Source organism: Rattus rattus, chromosome 7 (assembly GCF_011064425.1).
Source record: "Rattus rattus isolate New Zealand chromosome 7, Rrattus_CSIRO_v1, whole genome shotgun sequence".
In the NCBI taxonomy this organism is placed as follows: domain Eukaryota; kingdom Metazoa; phylum Chordata; class Mammalia; order Rodentia; family Muridae; genus Rattus; species Rattus rattus.
The window spans coordinates 22,505,644-22,527,049 of record NC_046160.1 but is presented as its reverse complement, the minus strand read 5'-3'; the positions used below and the strand labels follow the sequence as shown (position 1 = coordinate 22,527,049).

The following is a 21,406-nucleotide window of genomic DNA, read 5'->3' as shown; positions in this document are numbered from 1 at the left end:
ATGTCGTCAGGGGGAAGCTACTGTACATCTTCTAAGCTTGGTGTTTTCAATCTTGACCTAGAGTAGCCTGGAGGGCTTGTTAAACTGGGGATTGCTGTGCTCCGCCCTCAAACTTTCTGATCCATTAAACCTAAGGTGGGGCTTGGGATTTGCATTCCTAATGAGTTCCCAGGTGGTACTGATGCTGTGGGCAGAGACACTCTCCGAAGGAATTTACTTCTGGAAACAGTGAATCACTTAAAAACCAAGTCTAGTCATTTAGGTCTGGGAACCCCCTGCGGAATTGGTCAAAAACAATGGCAGGAAATCGGATAGAGAGCTCCATATGGGTCTCTTTTTATTTGTTTTACTTGGTTCAGATAGAGCAGGCTAGCCTTGAACTTGCACTGCCTCTGCTCCCTGAAAGGCAGATGTGCTGCTGCACTGGGCTGGTTTGAGGGAAATTGTGACTTGGACTTTAGGAAAGGGTGGCTCTCCCGGATGCTCGGAAGAGCAGGAGCACAGCTTCACACTGGGAAATGCTCCGTATCAACCTTTATTGTTTTTCTCAGCTTCAGACAAAGAGAGCATGGAGGGGAGGGGACGTTGGGAGATCTGGTGTCAAGGAGGAGTTAAGAGCCGCTGAGTGGTGCTGTGCAGGCAGGGGGCCTTTCTCTGCTGCCAACGTGAGGGGTGCAGATTGGAAGTTGAGGGAAAAATCTGAGTTTTGCTATTGTGATCAGAACAGAACAGGTGAAAAGGTCAAATTTTAGATGCCAGAGACAAACATGTAACATTTCACCCAGAAAAGAGTCCCAGTAGGAGAAAAAAGAAAAAGAAAAGAAAGAAAAGAAGAAAAAACCCCATACAACATATGACATTAGTGCTTAGAGAGAAAGTCAATGCTTTGTGTCACAGCAGGGAAAGGAGGCGGAGGAATGCCTAAATATTGGCTCTATTTTAATTTCAATTCTACATTACATTAAACTCTCCGTGTACTCCTCTTTAATTTACAACGAATGCTGACACAAATTGGTGTGCCTCTTCTTTGACATCAGTATTTCTCTTGAATTATGTATTTCTATCTGGAACGGGGTTTATGGGGCTGCAGCTTCCTTTCATTTAATGGATGAGAAGGATCAATGGGAGGTCAAGTGTAAAATCAAAGGGAGGGGATGCTCCAGTGCACGCAGGCTGGCAGTTTATTGCCCAAAGAGGCTGTGGGTGAGATTAAAGGGGACACTGGTCTCCCTGTCCTCACTACATTGATAAACTTCAACTACTGTGAAGCAAAAAGCTCTAGGTTCTTTCTTGTTGGTACCCTGCCTCTATCTGTAGGAGAACAGGCGACAATAACAACTGCATCACTGGGATTTTATTTAAAATCGAGTCACAGCCAAGAGAAGCCCCTGCTGGACACAGCGTTCCTGGAGGTCTCAGGTTTCCCTGTGTGCAGGGCCGTGGTGTTTAGGTTGGCTGCCCTCTGATTGGTGACCCATGGCTCCTAGGCTGACAGAGGAGGTATTTACTGGTCCCCCCTGGCCTCCCTGTACCAGGATTCTCTTTCAGCCTCTCCAGTCAGCGACGCCTCTTTCTGGCCAGTCACACCAGTTCTGGAACATCTTGACGGGATGCTCTGAGGTAACACTTGCATCCAAAGGATCTCATATAAAATGCAGACTTACCCAATGGCGTACAAGCAGACAACCTTGACTGTACCCGCTCTGTGCACCTCGTTCTATTTGTGGTCTGGGCTTGAGTCCATCCCTTAAGCAGTGCTCAGCGATCTCTGAAAACCCTTCTCTAGTTTCACTCTCTACCTGTAACCCACTTTGTGCTGCGGGTGGGGATTTGGGGAAAGCTGTTTTGCTTGTCGCCTGATAATAAAATCAGAGTACTTCATGTTTTACCCACAACTGATTATGGTATTAAAGCTGTTGGGAATCAGTATGGCCTCAGTAAATAGTTCTGCCACCCTTGCTGGTTTGCTGGGCCTAGCAGCCATGCTTGGCTGTCACTCACTCAGTAGTGATGAGGGTTGGCCAGACTGCAGAGCCGTGACATCCACTGTCAGCCTGGGAGTGCATGGACATGGGTTGCTGTGGTCAACTCAGGCTCTGGGGTGGGACCAGCTTGAGATGTATGCAGCAGCCACTGACTCTCCAGCCTTCAAGGTGCTGCAGTCTGTGCAGCCCTGAAGAAAAATGGCTTATGGAGACTGAAAATGACCTAAGACCCCTATTTGCTCTAAAAATGTCTGTGGTAGATGAATTCATTCTATAATTCAAAAAGGAGGAAAGGAATCCTGAGTGCAGGCTAAAAGTGGAAGAAGAAAGGCCCTATTCTTCCTGCAGTGTTAATAGGCTTTGTGCTTAAACAACTTCACATCTTTGCAAATAAATGGCACTTAAAACCAAAGCATCCGTTAGTGACTGAGCTCGGAGGGCTGGCCTTGCCTTCTGTGGTCAGCAGTCTTTCTTCCCTGAGACTCCACCATTCTGACAGAAAACAGTTAATCCAATCTGACTTGGTATTCTACAAGATTTGTTGAGACAGTCTCTGCCCAGTGCTCCTCTCTACGAGCTGCTTTGAAGGTGTTTGAAATGCTACCATTGTTCTCTGAGAACTGCTGAACGGACAGAGCCATTGGCACACAGCAAAGGCATCTGTAGTCTGAGCAGCAGCCGCAGGTCGCACCTCTGCCCATGCACAGGACTTAGAGTAATTAGTCATTGCACAATGTTGTGTTCATGCCCTTCTGGGCCCGAACTGTTAGGTCACAAGCTCGCAGCAGTTGCTGTTAGGAGAGGGTTTCTGGGTTATTTATAATGCCCCTACTTCCTCACAGTGACTGCCTCAACCCCTGCTCTTGAGCCAGGCTGACACTGAGGTCGACGGTGGAGGAACTGAGCAAAATTGTTTGCAGACTCTAGCTATGCTGAAAGCCGGTGCAGGTGATTCACTGCCAACTGCTTGTACCTTGGCCGGACTACCTGGTTCTGTCCACACAACCCAAATCCAGCATGCCATGCCTCAAAGTCCCTGTCAGGAAGGGGGACAGTTATGTGGAGCCTGTTTCAGTCAGGAGTGAGCTGGTCTCTAAAGCGTGCGTGGTAGGCAAACTACCTGAACCAGTGCTATGCTGCAAGGTGTCTGAATGATGGATATTCACTATTTATTAGTTGTATGCATTATCTTATTCGTTTCTTATTATATTTATTATTAAATTTCAGCTGGTATTTAAATGAAGGTGGGCTTTTGTTCTCAGCACTTGTCTGCTGAAGAGATTATTACGAGAAGGCAGGCACACATGCCTATGAAGGACACATGAAGCCACTTGAGTATTTATTTATTTATTTATTTATTTATTTATTTATTTATTTTTGTGTGTTAAACTTCTGCTACTATTCTCACAGATGAGTTTACTCTCTGTGGAAACTGGCTTCAGCCATAAGGGTGAATCAGGAGCCCAAAACCACTGAGACCAACAGAATGAAGTTTGTTTTTCCCACACCATGGCCACCTTGCTGTCTTCTGCCATGCACGGGTAGAATAGGCCGGCGCTGAGCCCTAAGGACCTGCCTGTTTCTGCCTTCCTAGTGCTAGAATTACAAATACACACTGGCTTTAAGCATAAGCTGGCGAGAACCACTTTGCAGACTGTGCCATCTCCTGTGTCCCTGTTGTTTGATTCCTTAATGACAGTTGTTCTGACTGGGGACAAATGGAACTTTTCACCTACCCCCAAGCCCCACACACTCCCACTCATGGTTTCTGTGTTGCCCTGGCTATCCTGGAGCCCACTCTGTAGACCAGGCTGGCCTCGAACTCAGAGATCGGCCTGCCTCTGTGTCCCAGGTGCCAGGATTAAAGGTGTGCACCACTATCTCCTGGGTCAATGGAATTCCAATACAGGTTTTTTGTTTGTTCGTTTGCTTGCTTCAGGGTCTTATATAGCTCAGGCTGGCCTTGAACTCAATATGCAGCTAAGGATGACCTAATCCTCTTCCTCCTACCTCCCAAATGCTGGGATCACAGGTCTATGCCACCACACCTAACTCTATGTGGTTTTGATTAGCATTCCCCTCATTGACCTTAGTATTCTTGGGGAGTCAGTTTTAAGTGGGATGCTGGAACTAAGGCTCCTTTGGAAAGGGGCCTAAGGAAGTTAGTCACTATTAGGGAATAGTAAGAAATCCCATCTCTCCTGAGACTTTGGAATCTGCATCCTGTCCATGTTCAGTTTGGACTTCAACATTTACATTATCTGTGTGGCTCCTAGCTTTAGAAGTCAAGAGCGCCACTGCTCAATTAGAGACAGGCCTCAGGTGGCTGGTAGAGTTAAGAGGGGTGAAGAGGTAATAGTATAAACACAGCATTCATGTATGAAATTCTCAAGTGATTTAAAAAACAAAACTACTTGAAGAAGGTAAAGTAGCAAAATAAATAATAAGGCTGCATGGGGTGTGTGTGAGTGTGTGTGTGTGTGTGTGTATGAGTGTGTGTGTGTGTGAGTGTGTGTGTGTGTGTGTGTGTGTGTGAGAGAGAGAGAGAGAGAGAGAGAGAGAGAGAGAGAGAGAGAGAGAGAGAGAGTGTGTCTCTGTAGTTCAGGCTGCCCTGGGATTTTCTATGTAGAACAGATTGGATTTAATCAACATCGATGCTCCTGTCTGTGCCTTGAAAGTGCTGGGGTTAAAGGCATGCCTTTAATTTTTAAAAGTATCTTTAGTTTTTAAAAACTATCTTTCAGTGTTATTGAAATTATTTCCTAATGTCAGGAAGGAAGGGAGAGAGGGAGAAAGGGAAGAGGTGTTAAAGCAGCAAATATATGTATTTGATGCACATATGTCACAGCTGATTTAAATGATTAGACCTCTGTGTGCTCAGCTAGGTAAAGAGCAGACTCCATACAGAAAGGAGTTCTAGGAAACAGAGTGGTCATGGGAAAGCCGTCTAGCGTGCAGGCCTCCCCTGCCCCAGTTGTATGTTGTTAGGACTGAGAAGGAAGGAGGACAGAAACTTCAGGTCGTTAGGCCCTGGAGAAGTGCACTTAACCACACTTCCTAAGATGTCTTTTCTGTCCCCAAACCACAGCACTTTCCTCAGTGGACAACAGCTTAGAATTTTCTTCTTTTCAAAAAGCTTTCTGTGTTATTATCATTAACTTGGTGTTTATTTTGGGCTTAGTCAGCCCAAGGTTCACTTGCTGACTCTGTCACTGGGACAAATCTCCCTCCTTCATGGTTTTGAAGAGGTGGCAGCAGGGAGAAGGAAAGGAGGAGGCTGTCAAGGTTACTTCTCCTGGGCACAGTGGCCCGCGCCTGCGATCTAAGTACTTGAGAAGCTAATGTAGGATGATTGAAAGTTTGAGGCAGCCTGGGCTACATAGGAAATTCTCTTTTTGTTTTGTTTTGTTTGAGACAGGATTTCTTTGTGTAGCCCTGGCTGTCCTGGAACTACCTCTGTAGACCAGGTTGGCCTTGAATTCACAGAGATCTGCCTGCCTCTGCCTCCTGAGTATGGGGACTAAAGGCATGTGCCACTACCTCCTGGCTAAAAAAATCCTGTCTTAAAAAAAAACAAACAAAAAACAAAAACCCAAAAACCCAAGCATGGTTTGGTGGTAAAACATCTTCAATCCCAGGACTTGGCAGGAAGAGGCAGGCAGATCTCTGTGAATTCCAGGCTGGCCTGGTCTACATAGTAAGTTTCAGGACAGCCAGAGTTATGCATAGTAAGACCTTGTCTCAAAAACAAAACAGAACAATGACAAAACCTCAACCCAAACTAAACCAACAAAACCAATTGACCAGCCAACCAAACAAGAAACACAAAAACCAAAGTGGAAAAAAAAAAAATCTGGGTGTGGTGTCATGTGACCATAGTCCCTGCAATCCTGGCCCTCAGGAGATGATGAAGGTAGGGGAGCCTTGAGTCCCACTGTCCCACTGTAGTACATTATGTACACACACACACACACACACACACACACACACACACACACACACACGCACATGCACACATGCACGCAGTGTCTGTTCATACCATTAACTGCATTTACACAGAGTTCTACAAAAGCAAGCAGACGTTCACATCCACGAAGCACACCCCTGCCTTTTGACTCCCCTGTCCCATCTGCATCATCAACAGTGGTCACTGAAGACAGTGGGCATGGTATGGCCTAGCTTTCTGGGCTTTGTAGTTTGACATCACTTATTTTATTTATTTGTTTATTTATTTTTAGATTTATCTATTTATTTCATGTATGTGAGTACATTGTCACTGTCTTCACACACACCAGAAGAGGGCATCAGATCTCATTACAGATGGTCGTGAGCCAGCATGTGGTTGCTGGGATTTGAACTCAGCACCTCTGGAAGAGCAGTCAGTGCTCTTAACCACTGAGCCATCTCTCCAGCTCTTATTTGTTTATTTTTAAATCTCTTCCCAGATTCAGGTCAGGAAAGCTCTCCACTCTGCAGTAGGCCCTGTGAAGACCACAGTACGACTCTGCAGGTCTGCCCTGGAATGCCCGTACAGTAGCTTAGAAAGAAAGGCAAGGGGGCCGACTACAGGCTCGTGCCTTGTTATCACACCAGTGACCAGGGAACAGAACAGAGCGTGATGGTAAGTAGATGTGAAGAGTAGGGTACTAGGAGAAAAAGATCCTCATCAGACATGAATACACTCGGCTAGAGGGACCAGCTCTTGCCTGGCCCACAGAACCTTCCAAACCCAGCTGTGGATATTTCTGAACTGTTGCCAGACAGAAACGACTGCTCCTTCTCCATCCCATGCCACTCTTCTCTGTGGCTACACTTTTAGTCTTGGGCCATCTCTGAGACAGGCCTGGTCTTAGATGCCCTCCAGGGCTGCCGAAGTACAGGGCTCTGGGGCACTGTGTAAACTCAGTTCTGCTGTAATGGGAAGGCAGGAAAACTAGCCCGTGCTTGGCCCTGGTTCAGTTCTTCAACAAGAACATTACATTTCTGGTAAGCAATTACAATTAGATTTTTAGAGCCCTGGGTTTTCTACTGATCACATGCAGGATTAGGAACGATAATTTCAAGCACTGAATTCTGCCTGATTTAGCTAATAAATGAGGTGATCTGCTGATGTAGAAGTAATGTAATATGGTTCACACAGCCTTCAGGGCACGACAGATGTCACTGGTCCTGTCAGCTGCCTTAGTAATTACTCTGTCCCGTGTCCTTCCCTCACAGCCAGGGGACCTGTTTTGTCTTCCTCGTCCTTTCTGGCAGCCTCTGTCAGCAGTCTTCAGGGAGTTTCCTAGATGTCATTCTTGGGACAAGGAGGGCTGTTTACAAACATGTAGTTACGTGTATTAATGTTTGCCTGCATGTGTATATATGCGTGTATGTATGCAACCATATATGTGTTTGGTGTCTGTGGAAGCCTGAGGAAGGTGTTGGATCCTCTGGAACTGGAGTTACTGTCACTTATGAGCCACCATGTGGGTGCTGGGAATCAAATCCAGGTCCTCTGGAGGAGCAGGCAGTGCTCTGCACTACTGAGCCATCTCCCTAACTCCAAGGAGGGCTGGTTTGAAGGTTTATTTTAATTGTAGCTGTGTGTATGATGTGTGTATGTGCATTTCAGGTGGTTATGAGCTACCATATATAGAGGTTGGCTTCTCTGGAAGAGTAAAATATGTGTTCTTAAACCACTGAGCCATTGCCTAGCCCCTAGGAGAGCTACTTTAGAATTTCAGTAGGTTTTTTTTTTTTTTTTTTTTTTTTTTGCATTTTGGAGATACCTTTCTCTCTCAGTAACCTGATAAGATTTAGTGGTTAAATGAGGATTTTTAAAATGGAACACTGGTAATTATTTCATCTTCCAATACTGTATAAGGAGAAGTACACCTCTGATTTCACCTTTCTCTGGATGTTTTAACTGTAGACTCTAGACTCTGGGGAGTACACTGATCTGCAGAGCATCTCTAGAGACAGCTGACTGGAGCAATCTTGCTCTCCAGAAGGAACTGGGCTCTTCGGCTGCCCCACAGGGCCACTGTTATACACTGAGGCCAGTCCTGCTCACAAAGGACCTTCTAAGCCAAGCCCTGATTATGGGTGTTGCTAGGCAGAATAGAAGGAGTGATTAGCTCATCTTAGCTACAAAGGCAGTTGGGAAATGTTAAGCAGAGGGTGAGCACCCTCAATAGCTTAGTAGTTCAGGCTCCTAACAAAAGATGTTTACTGTGAAGAAAATTTGATTATAATTCATAAGAGAATGCATGTCTCCTCCAGGAATGGTCACTCAGGGACAGGGATGGATGGATGTGAACCCTGCCAGAGCAGTATTATCTGGAATGCCCAGTCCCACACTCTTCTCACACAGTCCAGCCCTTGCCTGTAGAGGAAGCAGCTATGCGGCAGTGGTAGGGGTGCCTGGGTTCTCTGGACCAGTGGGCAAAGCAAGCTCCAGGCATTTGTTATCTGGAAACTGCCAGCCTGCATACATAATCAGACAGACGGAGCGATGCTCTCTTTCTCAGGGCTCGCAGAGCTGGACGGTACTCAGGGTCCATGATGGGTCATTGCCTTTCATCGAGGTTGCAGTGCACTGTATGAGTATGCAAGGCCTCTTCAAGGTCTGGACACAAGAGGGATGGTGAAGTCTGTATTCTGACGTGTGACTAGAGGGTCTGGGATAGAATGTCAAGGCACAGAGAGGTGGACTGTCACCCAAATCCAAAGGTAGAATTTATTTGCTAAAAGCAGTCTAGCCAGCAGAGGGCTAACACAGGACTAGAACCATCATCTGCCCCAGGCCACTGCACTGTCAACAGCCTGGCTGTGTGCAGAGGCCTTCACCTCTCAGGGAAAGGTCATCTGGCTCCTCCTGCTGCTTTGCTACTCACCACTCTATCCTCACGGACACCTGACTTTTCCGAATTTATTTTAGGCCACTTCTGAGCATATTTACTTGTTTGTGTGTATTAGTCTACAAAAAACCAAAATCAAAACCAAAAACCAAAAACCAAAACCAACCAACCAAACAAACAAACCAAAACACCCCACCACAGATAGTGGCTTAAACAGCAGAAACTTCTTTCTCATTGACCTCAGGCTGGGCTCTGAGATCACGGTATCCCAGCAGACATCTTCATTCGGAGGCCCTTCCTTTGGACTGCACAGCCCCTATCTGCTGGTGCTAAGAGGCTCTTTCTTTGTGCATGTGCTGAGGGAGCTCTCTGGCTGGAAGGCTGCTTCTGAGGACACTCAGACTCCTGGAGCAGGAGCTCAGGCTAGGACCTCACTTAACTGTCTCCAACATGCTCTGCCTCCAAGTATGACCACGCTGGAGAGAGGGCATCCCCTGTGGACACCGTTCAGCACCCATCACAGTCCCATGGTCTTCCACTCCCAAGAGTCTTTTCACTCACGACCTTTTGTTTCTTTCCTTTTTTGAGACAGGGTCTCACTATGTCGCTCTGGCTGTCTTGGAACTTGATATGTAAACTAGTCTAGGCTTGAACTGACATAGAGCCACCAGCTTCTACTAGGACTAAAGGTGTGTAACCCCACACCTGCTTTAAAAGGGAGAGGCATGGAGGATACAGCACTAGGATTTGAGGCATCTTCCACCATGCTCCGCTTTTGATGGGATTCTTGGGTTCCAAACTCAATACTTGGTGTGCAGCTTATACAACAAATGCTTTATTGACTGAGACATCACCACAGCCTTGTCTGGTCCCCTTTACAACTCTTCCTGGTAACCCAGTAACCAAATCTCAGACCTGTGACAAAGCAGAGTTAGGTTTACTCAGTGCCCTGCTGGGAGGAGGGTGGCCTGAGAGGACACTGGCTAACAAGCAGATTCATTCAGAAGGGAACTTGAACACGAGCTGTTTCCTTGAGGATGTGCAATACATTTGAATGATGGACAGAAGCAGCAAGCTTTGAGATTTACCCTGATATTTCCAAGGGAACTATGTACAACTGCATTTTCAAGGAAAACTATTTCTTCAAGAAGATTAATAAAGAAGAATCCCGTCAAAATGCGCACTGAAATGTCTGGACTGGACTCCTAGGGCCCCAAGAAGACGCCTCTCTCCTGTGGCAACAGGACATCCCTTCAGAAGCCTTGGGTCATAGGAGACTCAGGCTGCTGACACAGAGACTTCAGAGTGCGTGAGAGGTTGCTTGTGAGGCCATCTGTCAAGGTCTCCTCTGTGACGATGACCCCGGCAGCCGGCACATGGAGAAATGATAAGGCTCACCCTGTTTGCTAGATGTGTCTGGCTCTTAGCAGCTCTCGGCTATGCCGCAAAGAAATATTTATTTCAGGCAACAAAGTACTGCACTAAAAACACAGGTTTATGGACAAGATCTCAGATAATTCAGAAGGACATGAAGTAGAGAGTAGAATTTACTCTGCCACGCCAATCCATTCCCTAACTGAGCAGCCATCTGAATGGCTTGGCCAGCTCGCTCCAGATGTGAAATCTATATTTACATGCTGAGAGCTATGAGGCACTTTCCAGTTACGAGCACAGCACGGTTACTAGTTAGGCTCCTCTACTGAGGGGCGCATGCCATCTTCTCAATTTTGGGTTAACACAAAGTTGAAATAAACGTGTTTGCATAAATATTTGTATGTGAGCATACCTGCAACATAGAGTCCTGGAAGGGGATTCTCTGTGCTGCAGGGAAAGAGCACTTTAACTAGTCCTCTCGGTCACCCCGAGAACACTGTAAGAATGTCAGTTCTCAGCAGAGGTGCGTGGATGACAAGTACAGGATGCAGTTTAAACACTGTAAGAATGTAGGCTCTCGGTCTGGAGAGATGGCTCAGTGGTTAAGAGCCCTGACTGCTCTTCCAGAGGTCTTGAGTTCAATTCCCAGCAACCACATGGTGGCTCACACCCATCTGTAATGGGATCTGATGCCCTCTTCTGGTGTGTCTGAAGAGAGCAACAGTGCACTCACATATATAAAATAATAAATAAATCTTATATAAAAAAAGAATGTAGGCTCTCAGCAGAGGTGTGTGGATGAGAGTACAGGATGTGGTTTGAGCTGCTGGAGTGTGGGTATTATTTATCTTGAATTTTTGTCAACCTTGCAGGCTATGGTTCTCCCTGCTGTTTACGGGGCACATTCCTGGCATCTAGATTTCTGGCATCTAGTGAGGTCAGGCATGGTCTAGTTTCTTTATTGTTTTGTATTTCTTCTTCTGAGAACTGCCTGTTTACAGCAGAGTGGCAGAATCACAAGAACTTGCTTTCTCCCTCTTCCTCCTCCAGGGCATTAAGTATGGGTTCCTTTCATAAGCAGAGGGGACTGAACAAAGCACTTAGTGGGGTACCGGGGATGCAGAAAGCACTGAACCCAGGCCCCACCCATGCTATGCAAATCCTCTCAGATGAGCTGCTTTCCAGCCCTTCCCCAGCAGGCACAGCAAGTCTAACGGCAATTCCAAAGGTACTTTGACTGCGGGTAGCATCCACAGAGTTAAGTCTCCCAAGGTCAAACACCGAAGGAAACAAAGTTTCTTCTTGGATAAGAAAACAAAACACAACAACAACAAACAACAAACAACATCGGAAACCATGCTGCTAGGGTTAGAATAAGTCTCAACTGCTCTGTAGCCGCCCCTTCAGCACCCTGCAGTCCACTATCCTCTACCCACGGTATTTTATTCTCCCAGCTTTTTATTCTCCCATTCAACAATGGCGGACACCCAAACATTCTGTTTCTGGACAGAGATCTACAAAGACTCTGCAGAAACCCCACACATACAAAACAGAGGGAGGGACGAAGTGTGTGGACCTCTGGGGAGACTCAGGCCAAGGTCAGAGACTGTTTTGGCGGTGGATGGGACTTCCCTATGGATAGGGAGCAGACAGTGCTACACAGAGCACCGGGGCTGTGAACCTCTCAGGCTGACCTGCATTCTGTGGCTCTACCTGGCATTAGCTGTTGGACTTTGCCCTGGTTGTAGTGATGTGGCAGGAGGGGACAAAGTGGGAGAAAGGTCTGTTAAGATGGGGGACTGACCCCTGATGCTGGGTTTTCCGCCTGCACTGTCAGTCCTATAGCACCTACGTGGTGGATGATGATGGGAACTCGCCCCTGAGAACAGAGCCAGGTCTCAGGATGGAGAATAGTCCCAGAGAAGCCACCCTGGAGGCTTCTAGTAAGTCTTAGCAATCACACCCCACTGAAGTGCTTCCTTGATAACTTCCACAGACACTTTCCTGCCACCAATCTGTACTTCCCACTGCGGCCATCTCTAAAACAAATTCTCAAGCCCTGAGCCATCAGGGATGTCCACACAGGCAGGCGGGCAGATGTGACTGGAGCCTCACAGCAACTCTGACTCCTACCCGACTCAGACAGACAGACAGACAGACAGACAGAGGAAAGGGAAGATGATCCCTGTGCCCTGGCTTTTGTTTACTCTTGGCTTAGCCATCTGCCCTGACTCAGTGCACTGTAGCAAAGCAAGGTTCCCGAGGACTTAGATGCAGCCTGTGGCCTGCATGTTTGAAATGACAATGTGAGAGCAGATTCTGGGACTCAAGCATTTCTTCATAAAGGAAAGCAATCAGCACACAAGGATCTGACAGAGCTTCCAGGGTCAGATGATAGGGCGGCAATATAATGTAACACTTCATCGTGCTACCACGATAATCCTTAAGTAGTGTGTGTGTGTGTGTGTGTGTGTGTGTGTGTGTGCGCGCGTGCGTGTGTGTGACACAGCATGCACGTCCAGTGACTCCTGAATAGAACACACACGAGCACAATCATTCTGACGGAGGCTGAGATGCAGAAATGGGCAAAGAGACACATCTGTCATGTCTTCCAAACTGAACCCGGGACATCTGCAGCTACTGCCATCCTCTCACACCAACACAATGGGGAAACGCATATAAAAATAGAAGTGATATATTCAACTATTAGCAGGCAAAACTGAATATAGCAGCATGCAGCAGCTCTGACGTACAGGCTGTCTCAAGTGGACGGCGTGCCAGCCACTAACCACTTCCCTCCCCCCGTGTCATGCCTGATACCTGGAGTGGAGGAGGAGATGGAGAGCCTTACGAACCAACAGCAGCCAGTGACGCTCTGCTGGCGGGGAGTGAAGGGGTTGTTTGCTCAGGGGAGAATCTCGCTCGCCCCGCCAGGGCTGTTATCTCATGTTCTTTAACTAGCGGAACAGTTGTGTGTACATCAGGCACGCATACTGGTGGTGAGGCTGCTGGATGAGAAGGAAAAGCAGCATAAAAAAAAGATGAGGGAGAGGCTGGGGAGATGGCCGAGTGGGTAAAGCTCTTGCCACACACACACACACACACACACAGCATGTATCAATATTCCTTTTAGTGTTCAGTACTGTTCAGTTGTATGGATACACTACAATTTGCTTGTCTACTTATTTGCTGATGAGCACTAAGCATAAATTCCTCTTTTTTTAAGCTGGTGCCTTCTCCCCTTTTCTTTGATATAAGTTCTTTGTCATTTGACATCAGACAGGGATATGATGAGGCAGTGGGAAACAGAACTTTTGGGGGTCGGTCTGAGAAGACAGCCTGACAGTCCAAAGCCCATGACGAGAAGAGTAGAGCTGACCTGGGAAGGAATGAAGACTCCAGAGGTTCTGTTTATGTGCATCAAACATGTCTCTGATAGGCTGCTTCTGTGCACAAGCAAGCAGAGCTGCGGTTGACACGTGCTCAGTAGAGACCAACCCATTTCCGGGTACCCACAAAGGTCTGACCTTCCTCAGGACCCTTCATGCCACTCTGGCAAGAGAAAAGGACATTTCTCTCACTTTGGTTCACACTTGGAGCAAGTTTACTCTGATGAAGTGAACTAATGAACCTTCCCAATTTAGGGTCCCTCCTTGACAGAACAGAAAGATTGAGTGCTAGAAATGACCAAATATGAAGACAACCGACCAGGCATGAAACCTGTGGGTGCCCGAGGAAGGCACCCACATCACCCATGCATCAGCTTCAGGGTGTCAATGTTCTTGCTCATACAAAGCCTTTTGCTCATTTGGGGGTGAGTGGGTAGTTGGGGAGTCTAATACTGTAGTCCAGGTTGGCCTCAGGCTGGTGTGGACCTCCTGTATGGGCTGCTAGAGTCCCGGGATGGATGGTTTGCAAGCTTCTGCTCATGTATGCTTTTACCAGGTTCCACCCCCACCCCACAGGCTTCAGGTTTGATAAATGAGTGATATTTTAAAGTTGTTTCTTAACAAAAATAAACCAGAACATATTTTATAAGTAAACATATATAAATTCCTTATAAATGAAAACCCTATAATTTTCTTCTTTCTCAGCACTGATTTCTCATCCCTGAAGTTGGTATATTTTTCTGGTCAGCTCTTCTGAATTCTAACACCAAACAATTTTTATTTCTCTAGCTAGGGAGTCATGAACCATTTTCTCATCACTCTCTCAGTTCACATCACAGCCAAGACTTTCCTGAACACAGTGTCTTCCTGCGAAAGTACTGGGTGGGGACACAAGCTCTGTCCCTTACTAGAAGGAAAAGGAGGACACCACCACACTGCCTTTATGTATGCAAGGATTAAGTGAGATAGTGCAGCACATGCTGCACCCTACAGTGACAGCTCCTGCTGTCAGTGACAGTTCCTGCTGTCAGCTGTGGGCTCAGAAAATGATCTTTGAACTTGCATGCCCATGCTTATGGCTATGGTACTGAAGACAGCCAGGGCATAGGACAGAGGGATAGAGAATGGCTGTGTATACAAGGCGGGATGCTACAGTCAGAAAAAAAGTGACATCATGGCAACTGCAGGAAAATGGAATAACCGGAGGTCATGATGTTAAGCCAAATAAAACAGACTCAGAAAGACAGGGCTGTGTTTTCTCTTACATGCAGAACCTAGTTTTAAAAGTGTGTGTGTGCGTGCGCGCGTGCGTGTGTGTGTGTTTGTGTCTCTCTCTGTGTGTGTATGTGTGTGTGTGTCTCTCTGTGTGTATGTATGTATGTGTCTGTGTGTGTGTCTCTCTGTGTGTGTATGTGTGTGTGTGTCTGTGTGTGTGTGTGTGTGTGTGTGTCTGTGTGTGTGTGTGTGTGTGTGTGTGTGTGTGTGTGTGTGTGTGTGTGTGTGTGTGTGTGTCTCTGTGTGTGTATGTCTCTCTTTCTCTATGCGTGTGTGTGTGTGTATGTGTGTGTGTGTGTGTGTGTGTGTGTGTGTGTGTGTGTGTGTGTGTGTGTGTGTCTGTGTGTGTGTGTGTGTGTGTGTGTGTGTGTGTGTATGTGTGTGTGTGTGTGTGTGTATGTGTGTGTGTGTGTATGTGTGTGTGTGTGTGTGTGTGTGTGTGTGTGTGTGTGTGTGTGTGTGTGTGTGTGTGTGTGTGTGTGTGTGTGTGTGTGTGTGTGTGTGTGTGTGTGTGTGTGTGTGTGTCTCTGTGTGTGTGTGTGTGTGTGTGTGTGTGTGTGTGTGTGTGTGTGTGTGTGTGTGTGTGTGTGTGTGTGTGTGTGTGTGTGTGTGTGTGTGTGTGTGTGTGTGTGTGTGTGTGTGTGTGTGTGTGTGTGTGTGTGTGTGTGTAACTACAAAGAAGATGATGAGAGGGGAGGAAGAGCTGGCCAGGGAGATGAGGAGTAGGGAGCATGACAGAACTTATAGTAAGAAAGCAAACTCGAGGACAAACTGAGGGGGCAAGGGTCCAGGAGAACGGAGTATGGGGAGGGAGTGCGTGAGAAGAAAGTATAATGTGACCGCATGACACAGGTGTGAAGATGCCACCATGAAATCTGCAACTCTGTATACGAACCCAAGGGTCAAATGGAAGAAAACAAAACAAGGAGCTCTGCTAGCCAGTGAGCCTTGTCACCACTGCTCCCAAGAGGCTAGTAAGATGTGGCTATGTTTACCCTCTAGTCTCCTTCCAAAGGTGTCCCCAGCACGGCTGGCACATAACGGGTCCAGTGAATATTTTCTGACAGGAAATACAGCGATTCTTTATGGATAAGGAAACAGGTTTCCAGACACTGGATGCCATGGGGCCTCCCAGTGACTTAGGGGGACCAGGAGAGGGCTCCCCTGCTTGGCTGCCTTCTCCCAGCCCACTCCTAGGTCTTCTCTCATCATCTACATCTACGGACGGCATCTCTGTATTAGAGGTCAAAAGGATTCTTAAAGTTTGAGACCTACCGTGGTGTCCACAGCCTTGACTGCTTCTGTGGGAATGTGCTTTGGAACAGGTTCTGCCTGTGACAGTGTCACACATCCTGAAGCCCCTAGGGTGATGACCACAACCTGGCAGCCCCGTTCTAGGAGAACCAGCGCAGCTGTTCCAGCCGTGGTCGGGTCATTCACTGCGTGGCCTGTTAGGATCTCAGCCTGAAATACACAGGAGAGGGGAAGCTGCAGTGAGAAGAAAAGAGGCCGGGGTCGGCTCAAGCTGCCCTTTAGAAAACACGTCTCCCTCAAACACTCAGGACCCTGGGAACCTTGAAGGATACTGGCACAGAAGCATAACTAAGAGGAACAAAATGAGGACAGTGAAAGTAGCTCCTTAACACACTCTCTGAGTGGGCGGAGTTGTCTCACGCTTACTGTTTCAGTGTTTGGGAGGTCAAGAGTTAATGCCAAAACCAAAAACTCTAAACTCTGAGGCCGCCTTTTCATTTTAAGTATTTCCTTAACTTTATGCATATGTATGTGTGTGTGTGTGTGTGTGTGTGTGTGTGTGTGTGTGTGTCTGCGCTTGAGTGTATACCTGTGCACCCAGTGTGTGCAGGAGAGGAGGAAGCCAGAAGAGGGCACTGGATCCTGAAACTTGAGTTACAGATGGTTGTGAGCTGCCATGTGGGTGCTGGGAGCAGACTGCCATCTGTGTTCATCTGTGTTACGGGGACCATTTCTGCTGCTCCATATACTCATCTACTTCAGAGACATTCTCGCTGTATCTTCTGAGAATTCTGAAATCTCTGTCAACACCACTGACCCCATGTGTGAGTGGTGTGTGTGGTATGTTTTGATGTGTGTGTAAGAGAGAGTATGTGTGCGCGCGCGCGTGTGTGTGTGTGTGTGTGTGTGTGTGTGTGTGTGTGTGTGCACGTGTGTTTGTGGTATATATGCAAGACAAGTCATGTGTAAATATTCTGACCAACAGAATCACTAGGCTCCAGGTAACACCCGCAGCAACTATCAAACACGAGTGAAGAATCTCTCAGCTTTGAAATTTTTCAACTCTTGCTTCAGGCACCACAGGGCAAGGACAAGCCACGCCAGGCCCTATCTGGATTCTCTAGGCATGGAAACTGGGAATGGCAATAATTATAGCTATGTTGGAGAATTTATTATATAGCAATAGGTAAGCATATAACAGGGATAGGATACAAGAAGAATAATGCTGTGCCTTAATGGAATTTGTAACTTAATGAAGATGACACAAGCTGAATGAATATTTTGGGCTGTGAAAATTGTCTGAAGAACAAACACAGTGTCTTTTAAGCTTCCACCAGGGAAATCTAAGCCAGTTTGGTGGTTGAGAATAATGTAACCTCATATTGTGAAATGGTCTCTATCTCCCACAATTCCTTTTTCCTAGCCCAATGCCTGGCCATGGTGGTTGCTCAAAAATGTTGCATAAACTATTGTGGTTTGTTAAAATTAGTTTCCATGTAGCAGCCTTCTTTGTCCTGTATGTCCTGACAGATGTCATTATCAAGCAAGCAGGTTAAGAAAGCCTAGATCTTCATTTAGCCTTAGAGCCAAAGGGAAAGCTAGTCTTTACTGACCAACAGTCAGTCAGTCAGTCAGTCAGTCAGTCAGTCAGTCAGTCAGTCAGTCTGTCTGTCTGTCTGTCTGTCTGTCTGTCTGTCTGTCTCTCTCTCTCTCTCTCTCTGTGTGTGTGTGTGTGTGTGTGTGTGTCACACTTTATGGATGAGAGAGAATTCTAGTGTGAGGCTGTCTTTCTGTGACAGTGTGGTTGACTGAGATCTCCTTAGGAAAGAGTGGATCACACTGATACACGGACAGGTTTGTTGTACAGATGTGCATATCGTGTCCCTTAGATGAGACACTGCTTCCCTCTTGCAGCAGGCTCAGTGGGAGCCTGTGTCTCTTTGCCAATGCTGTCACAGGATCTGTACACGAGAAGGTAGTACAGAAGCTACTCCAGAACTTGTACACTAATTACAACTGCCAGATAAAATACAAAAGCTCACAGCTAATTTGATTTTCAGAAAAAGACAACCAATGGTCTTGTATGTTTTTCACTGATTATTTGAAATTAAAAATTTTGGATTTTTTATTTGTAATTTTATTTGTTCAACATGTCAACTTTAATATTAGTTATCCCCACCACACCACCTTTACTTCCAGCACTCAGGAGGAAGGGACAGATGGAGTTCTGTGAGTTTGAGGCCAGTCTGGTCTACAGAGTAAATTCCAGGACAGCCAGGGCTACACAGAGAAACCCTGTCTTGAAAAACCAATAAAATAAATAAGTCCAGAAAATGTGAAATACTTAAAAAAGAAAACAATATGTCAGTGCTTGGGGACTGGGGGATGCTAAAATGGGGAGAGGCGTAGTCAGTGTCTGATTATGGGGCATGGCTCAGGATCCTGTAAGGCCACAAAAGGCTTCCTTTCCTCCGCACCCAGTAAACTGAAAATCCCTTTCTGCTGAATTCGCACGTGCGCACTGACGTGGCTCACCCGGCCTCCTGTTTTACCCAGTTGCCTGCGAGTCCCCACAGAGGCAGCAATGAGCTGTGTGTACCTCACTCTCGTTGCAGCAGAACACACTGGAGAGGGTGTAGAACCGGGGGTCCAGGTCAGCAATGGCCGGAGCCGGGTTGAACAACGTTTTCACTGCAAAGGAATGGGATAGGGGCTCAATACTTATCACAAAAATACAGACTTAATCCTTTTAATTTCTGTATGGTGAAATGTAAAGTATGGGGTTGGTGTGTTTCTAAGGAAGGGAAAGCTGAGGGCTGTCATTTTCACACTCACCAGACGAAATCATCTATTAAACCACAGATACAGAAAGGTTTGGGTCTCAGTCTTCATGGCAGCCCAGTATCAACCCTTTCTTGTATCCATTTCCTCTATGTTTTAGCTTCCAACTTCCACCTCAAGGGCATGCATCGTACTTAGGATGAGCATAGGTCATCTACAGGTCAGATGAGGACCACGGGAGCATTAAAGTGAAGGTGTGGTGTGGGAGACACGCGTGGACGGACGGAATGGCGGACATTTCTGCAGGCTAAGTTAAGTGCTCTAAGGACCGGTTCACAGACTCATGGTTCAGGGAAGAAAAAGTGACAGGGAAAAAACAGCAGGGAACTGAGACTTTCCTGGTAGTAATAGCATGTAGGTAAATATTTGTATTTGGTAGACCCAAGTATGCCTCCAAAATAGATTAAAATTACTCATGGCAACACACATACACAGACACACACACACACAGACACAGACACAGACACACACACACACACACACACACACACACACACACACACACACACACAAACACACACACACCTGCCTTCCATTTTACCTGCCTTCCATTCTTAGCTTCTGGGAGCTCTCTGGGAAGAGGATAAGATTGAGAAAGGGGGAATCTTGTTCAGAGACGTAGGTGCTAGCTCAGACGAGACAACTACAAGAGAAGGGTGGGTGGGGGAACAGAGCAAGAGTAGGAGGCTGTCAGGGTGTTATTACATTGACAGAGGAGAAGAGTAAAGCCAGAGAGACGAGGCCAAGTGCTGGATGTCACGCTCATACGTTTGGACATGGTCCTAACCAAGAGTCCCTTCGCTTTGATTTGAGGGTTTGACCCTTTTTACAGTAGCGACTTTTCTAGACCAGGGCTGTGTCCAGAGCAACACATCCCTCTAGTACCAATGAACAATATTACACAACAGCTTTTGGTATGAAATTCTGCAAATTATTCTAAAGGCTTTAGAAATTCCATTTGCAAAATGTTCCTGCTTTGTGACAAAACGTCTAGGCTGGCCAGACCTCAGTCCTCAGCCTGGATCCAGACTCACAGGGCAAATACTCTACCTGACTAGTCTCAGGTAAGATCCTTTAGCTGCAGTTCTTAGGGACTATTCTAGAACAACGGCTACAAACTTGTTTGTACAACAGGAGAGCCTGTTCGGATGTAGGGCTTCCAGGTTCCACTTCCAGCCCACTGAATCAGAACCACACATTCACAAGTTCTTTAAGTGGCTCTCATAGCTAGCTCAGCAGTGACACATGCCCCTGTCCTGGAGAGATGCTATTCTGCTCATGGCTGATGGAGACCCCACTGCTACAACACTGTGAGCAGGTCCAGCCTGCATCTGTACCTTCCTACGTCTTAATAGTCGGGTGGGTCAGTCAGTGATCTCAACTAGTATAGGCTGACAGCATCACCACAGTTCTGTTACTTTAGACTTTATAATGTCCTCCCACATAAATTGTGTGCTTTTAAAAATTCCTGCTCAGATTTCTATACCGGGAAATTATTTGGCTTAGAGAAATGCATGTAAAAGCCCCATGTAAACTATAAAGTGTCCAAATATGGAGGAGTATTACTGTTATTATACTGTCCTTTGCACACAGCTGACACCCATGCCTGTCCACCCCTCTTCCTGTTCCTGATGGTGTGTGTAGCCCACCAATGGCATCCCAGTGGGTTTCTCATGTCTTTGAGGGATTAGAGATGTCCATTATGCATCAAAGTCCCAAGGGCCCAGCATTTGAATGCAGCCAGGATTGAGGTTTTCTGAATAGCACTGGGGTAGTCTGAATGAGAATGGCTCCCATACGTTCATATGCTTCAATACTGGTCCCTAGTTGATGGAACTGTTTGGGAAGGATTAGGAGGTGTGTCTTGTTTGAGGAGGCAAGTCTCTGTGGATTTTCAGGTTTCTAAAATTCTGCCATTAGGCGTTAGTGCTCTCTGCCTCATGCTTGTGTCTAAGATGTTAAGTCTCAGCTATTGCTCCAGAACCATGTCTGCCTTTCTGCTGCCATGCTCTCTGCCATGGTTCTCAAAGGCTGAAACTGGAAGTTGCTGTCTTAGTCAGTGTTGTATTGCTGTGAAGAGATTCAATGACTTCAGCAACTCATGAAGTAAAGCATTTAACTGGGGCTGGTTTACAGTTCCAGAGGTTTAGTGTATGGGCATCATGGCGGAAAGCATGGTGGCATGCAGGAGAAGCAGCTCAGAGTTTTACATCTGGTTTTGTAGGCAAAAGGAAGAGAGAACCACTGAGCCTCGCTTGGGCTTCAGAAATCTCAAAACCCACCCTCAGTGACACACTTCATCCAACAAGGCTGTATCTCCAAATCCTTTCAAACAGTGCCATTCCCTCACGACTAAGCATTCAAATCTATGAGTCTATGGGGCCATCTTCATTTAAACCACCACAGTTGCTTTGGTCATGGAATCGTATTCCAGCAAAAGAAACAT

At 46.6% G+C, this 21,406-nt stretch overlaps 1 protein-coding gene across 1 annotated transcript in view; it reads right to left on the bottom strand.

The window, feature by feature from the left end:
- The window catches only part of Rbks (ribokinase), a 76,805-nt gene that overhangs the window by 13,277 nt on the left and 42,122 nt on the right, over positions 1–21,406 (bottom strand). The window contains exons 6-7 of the mRNA XM_032908969.1: positions 18,719–18,810; positions 16,141–16,329 (exon numbers count right to left, since the gene is read on the bottom strand). Coding sequence (XP_032764860.1) covers positions 16,141–16,329; positions 18,719–18,810 — 281 coding nt within the window. The remainder of the gene's footprint in view (positions 1–16,140; positions 16,330–18,718; positions 18,811–21,406) is intronic.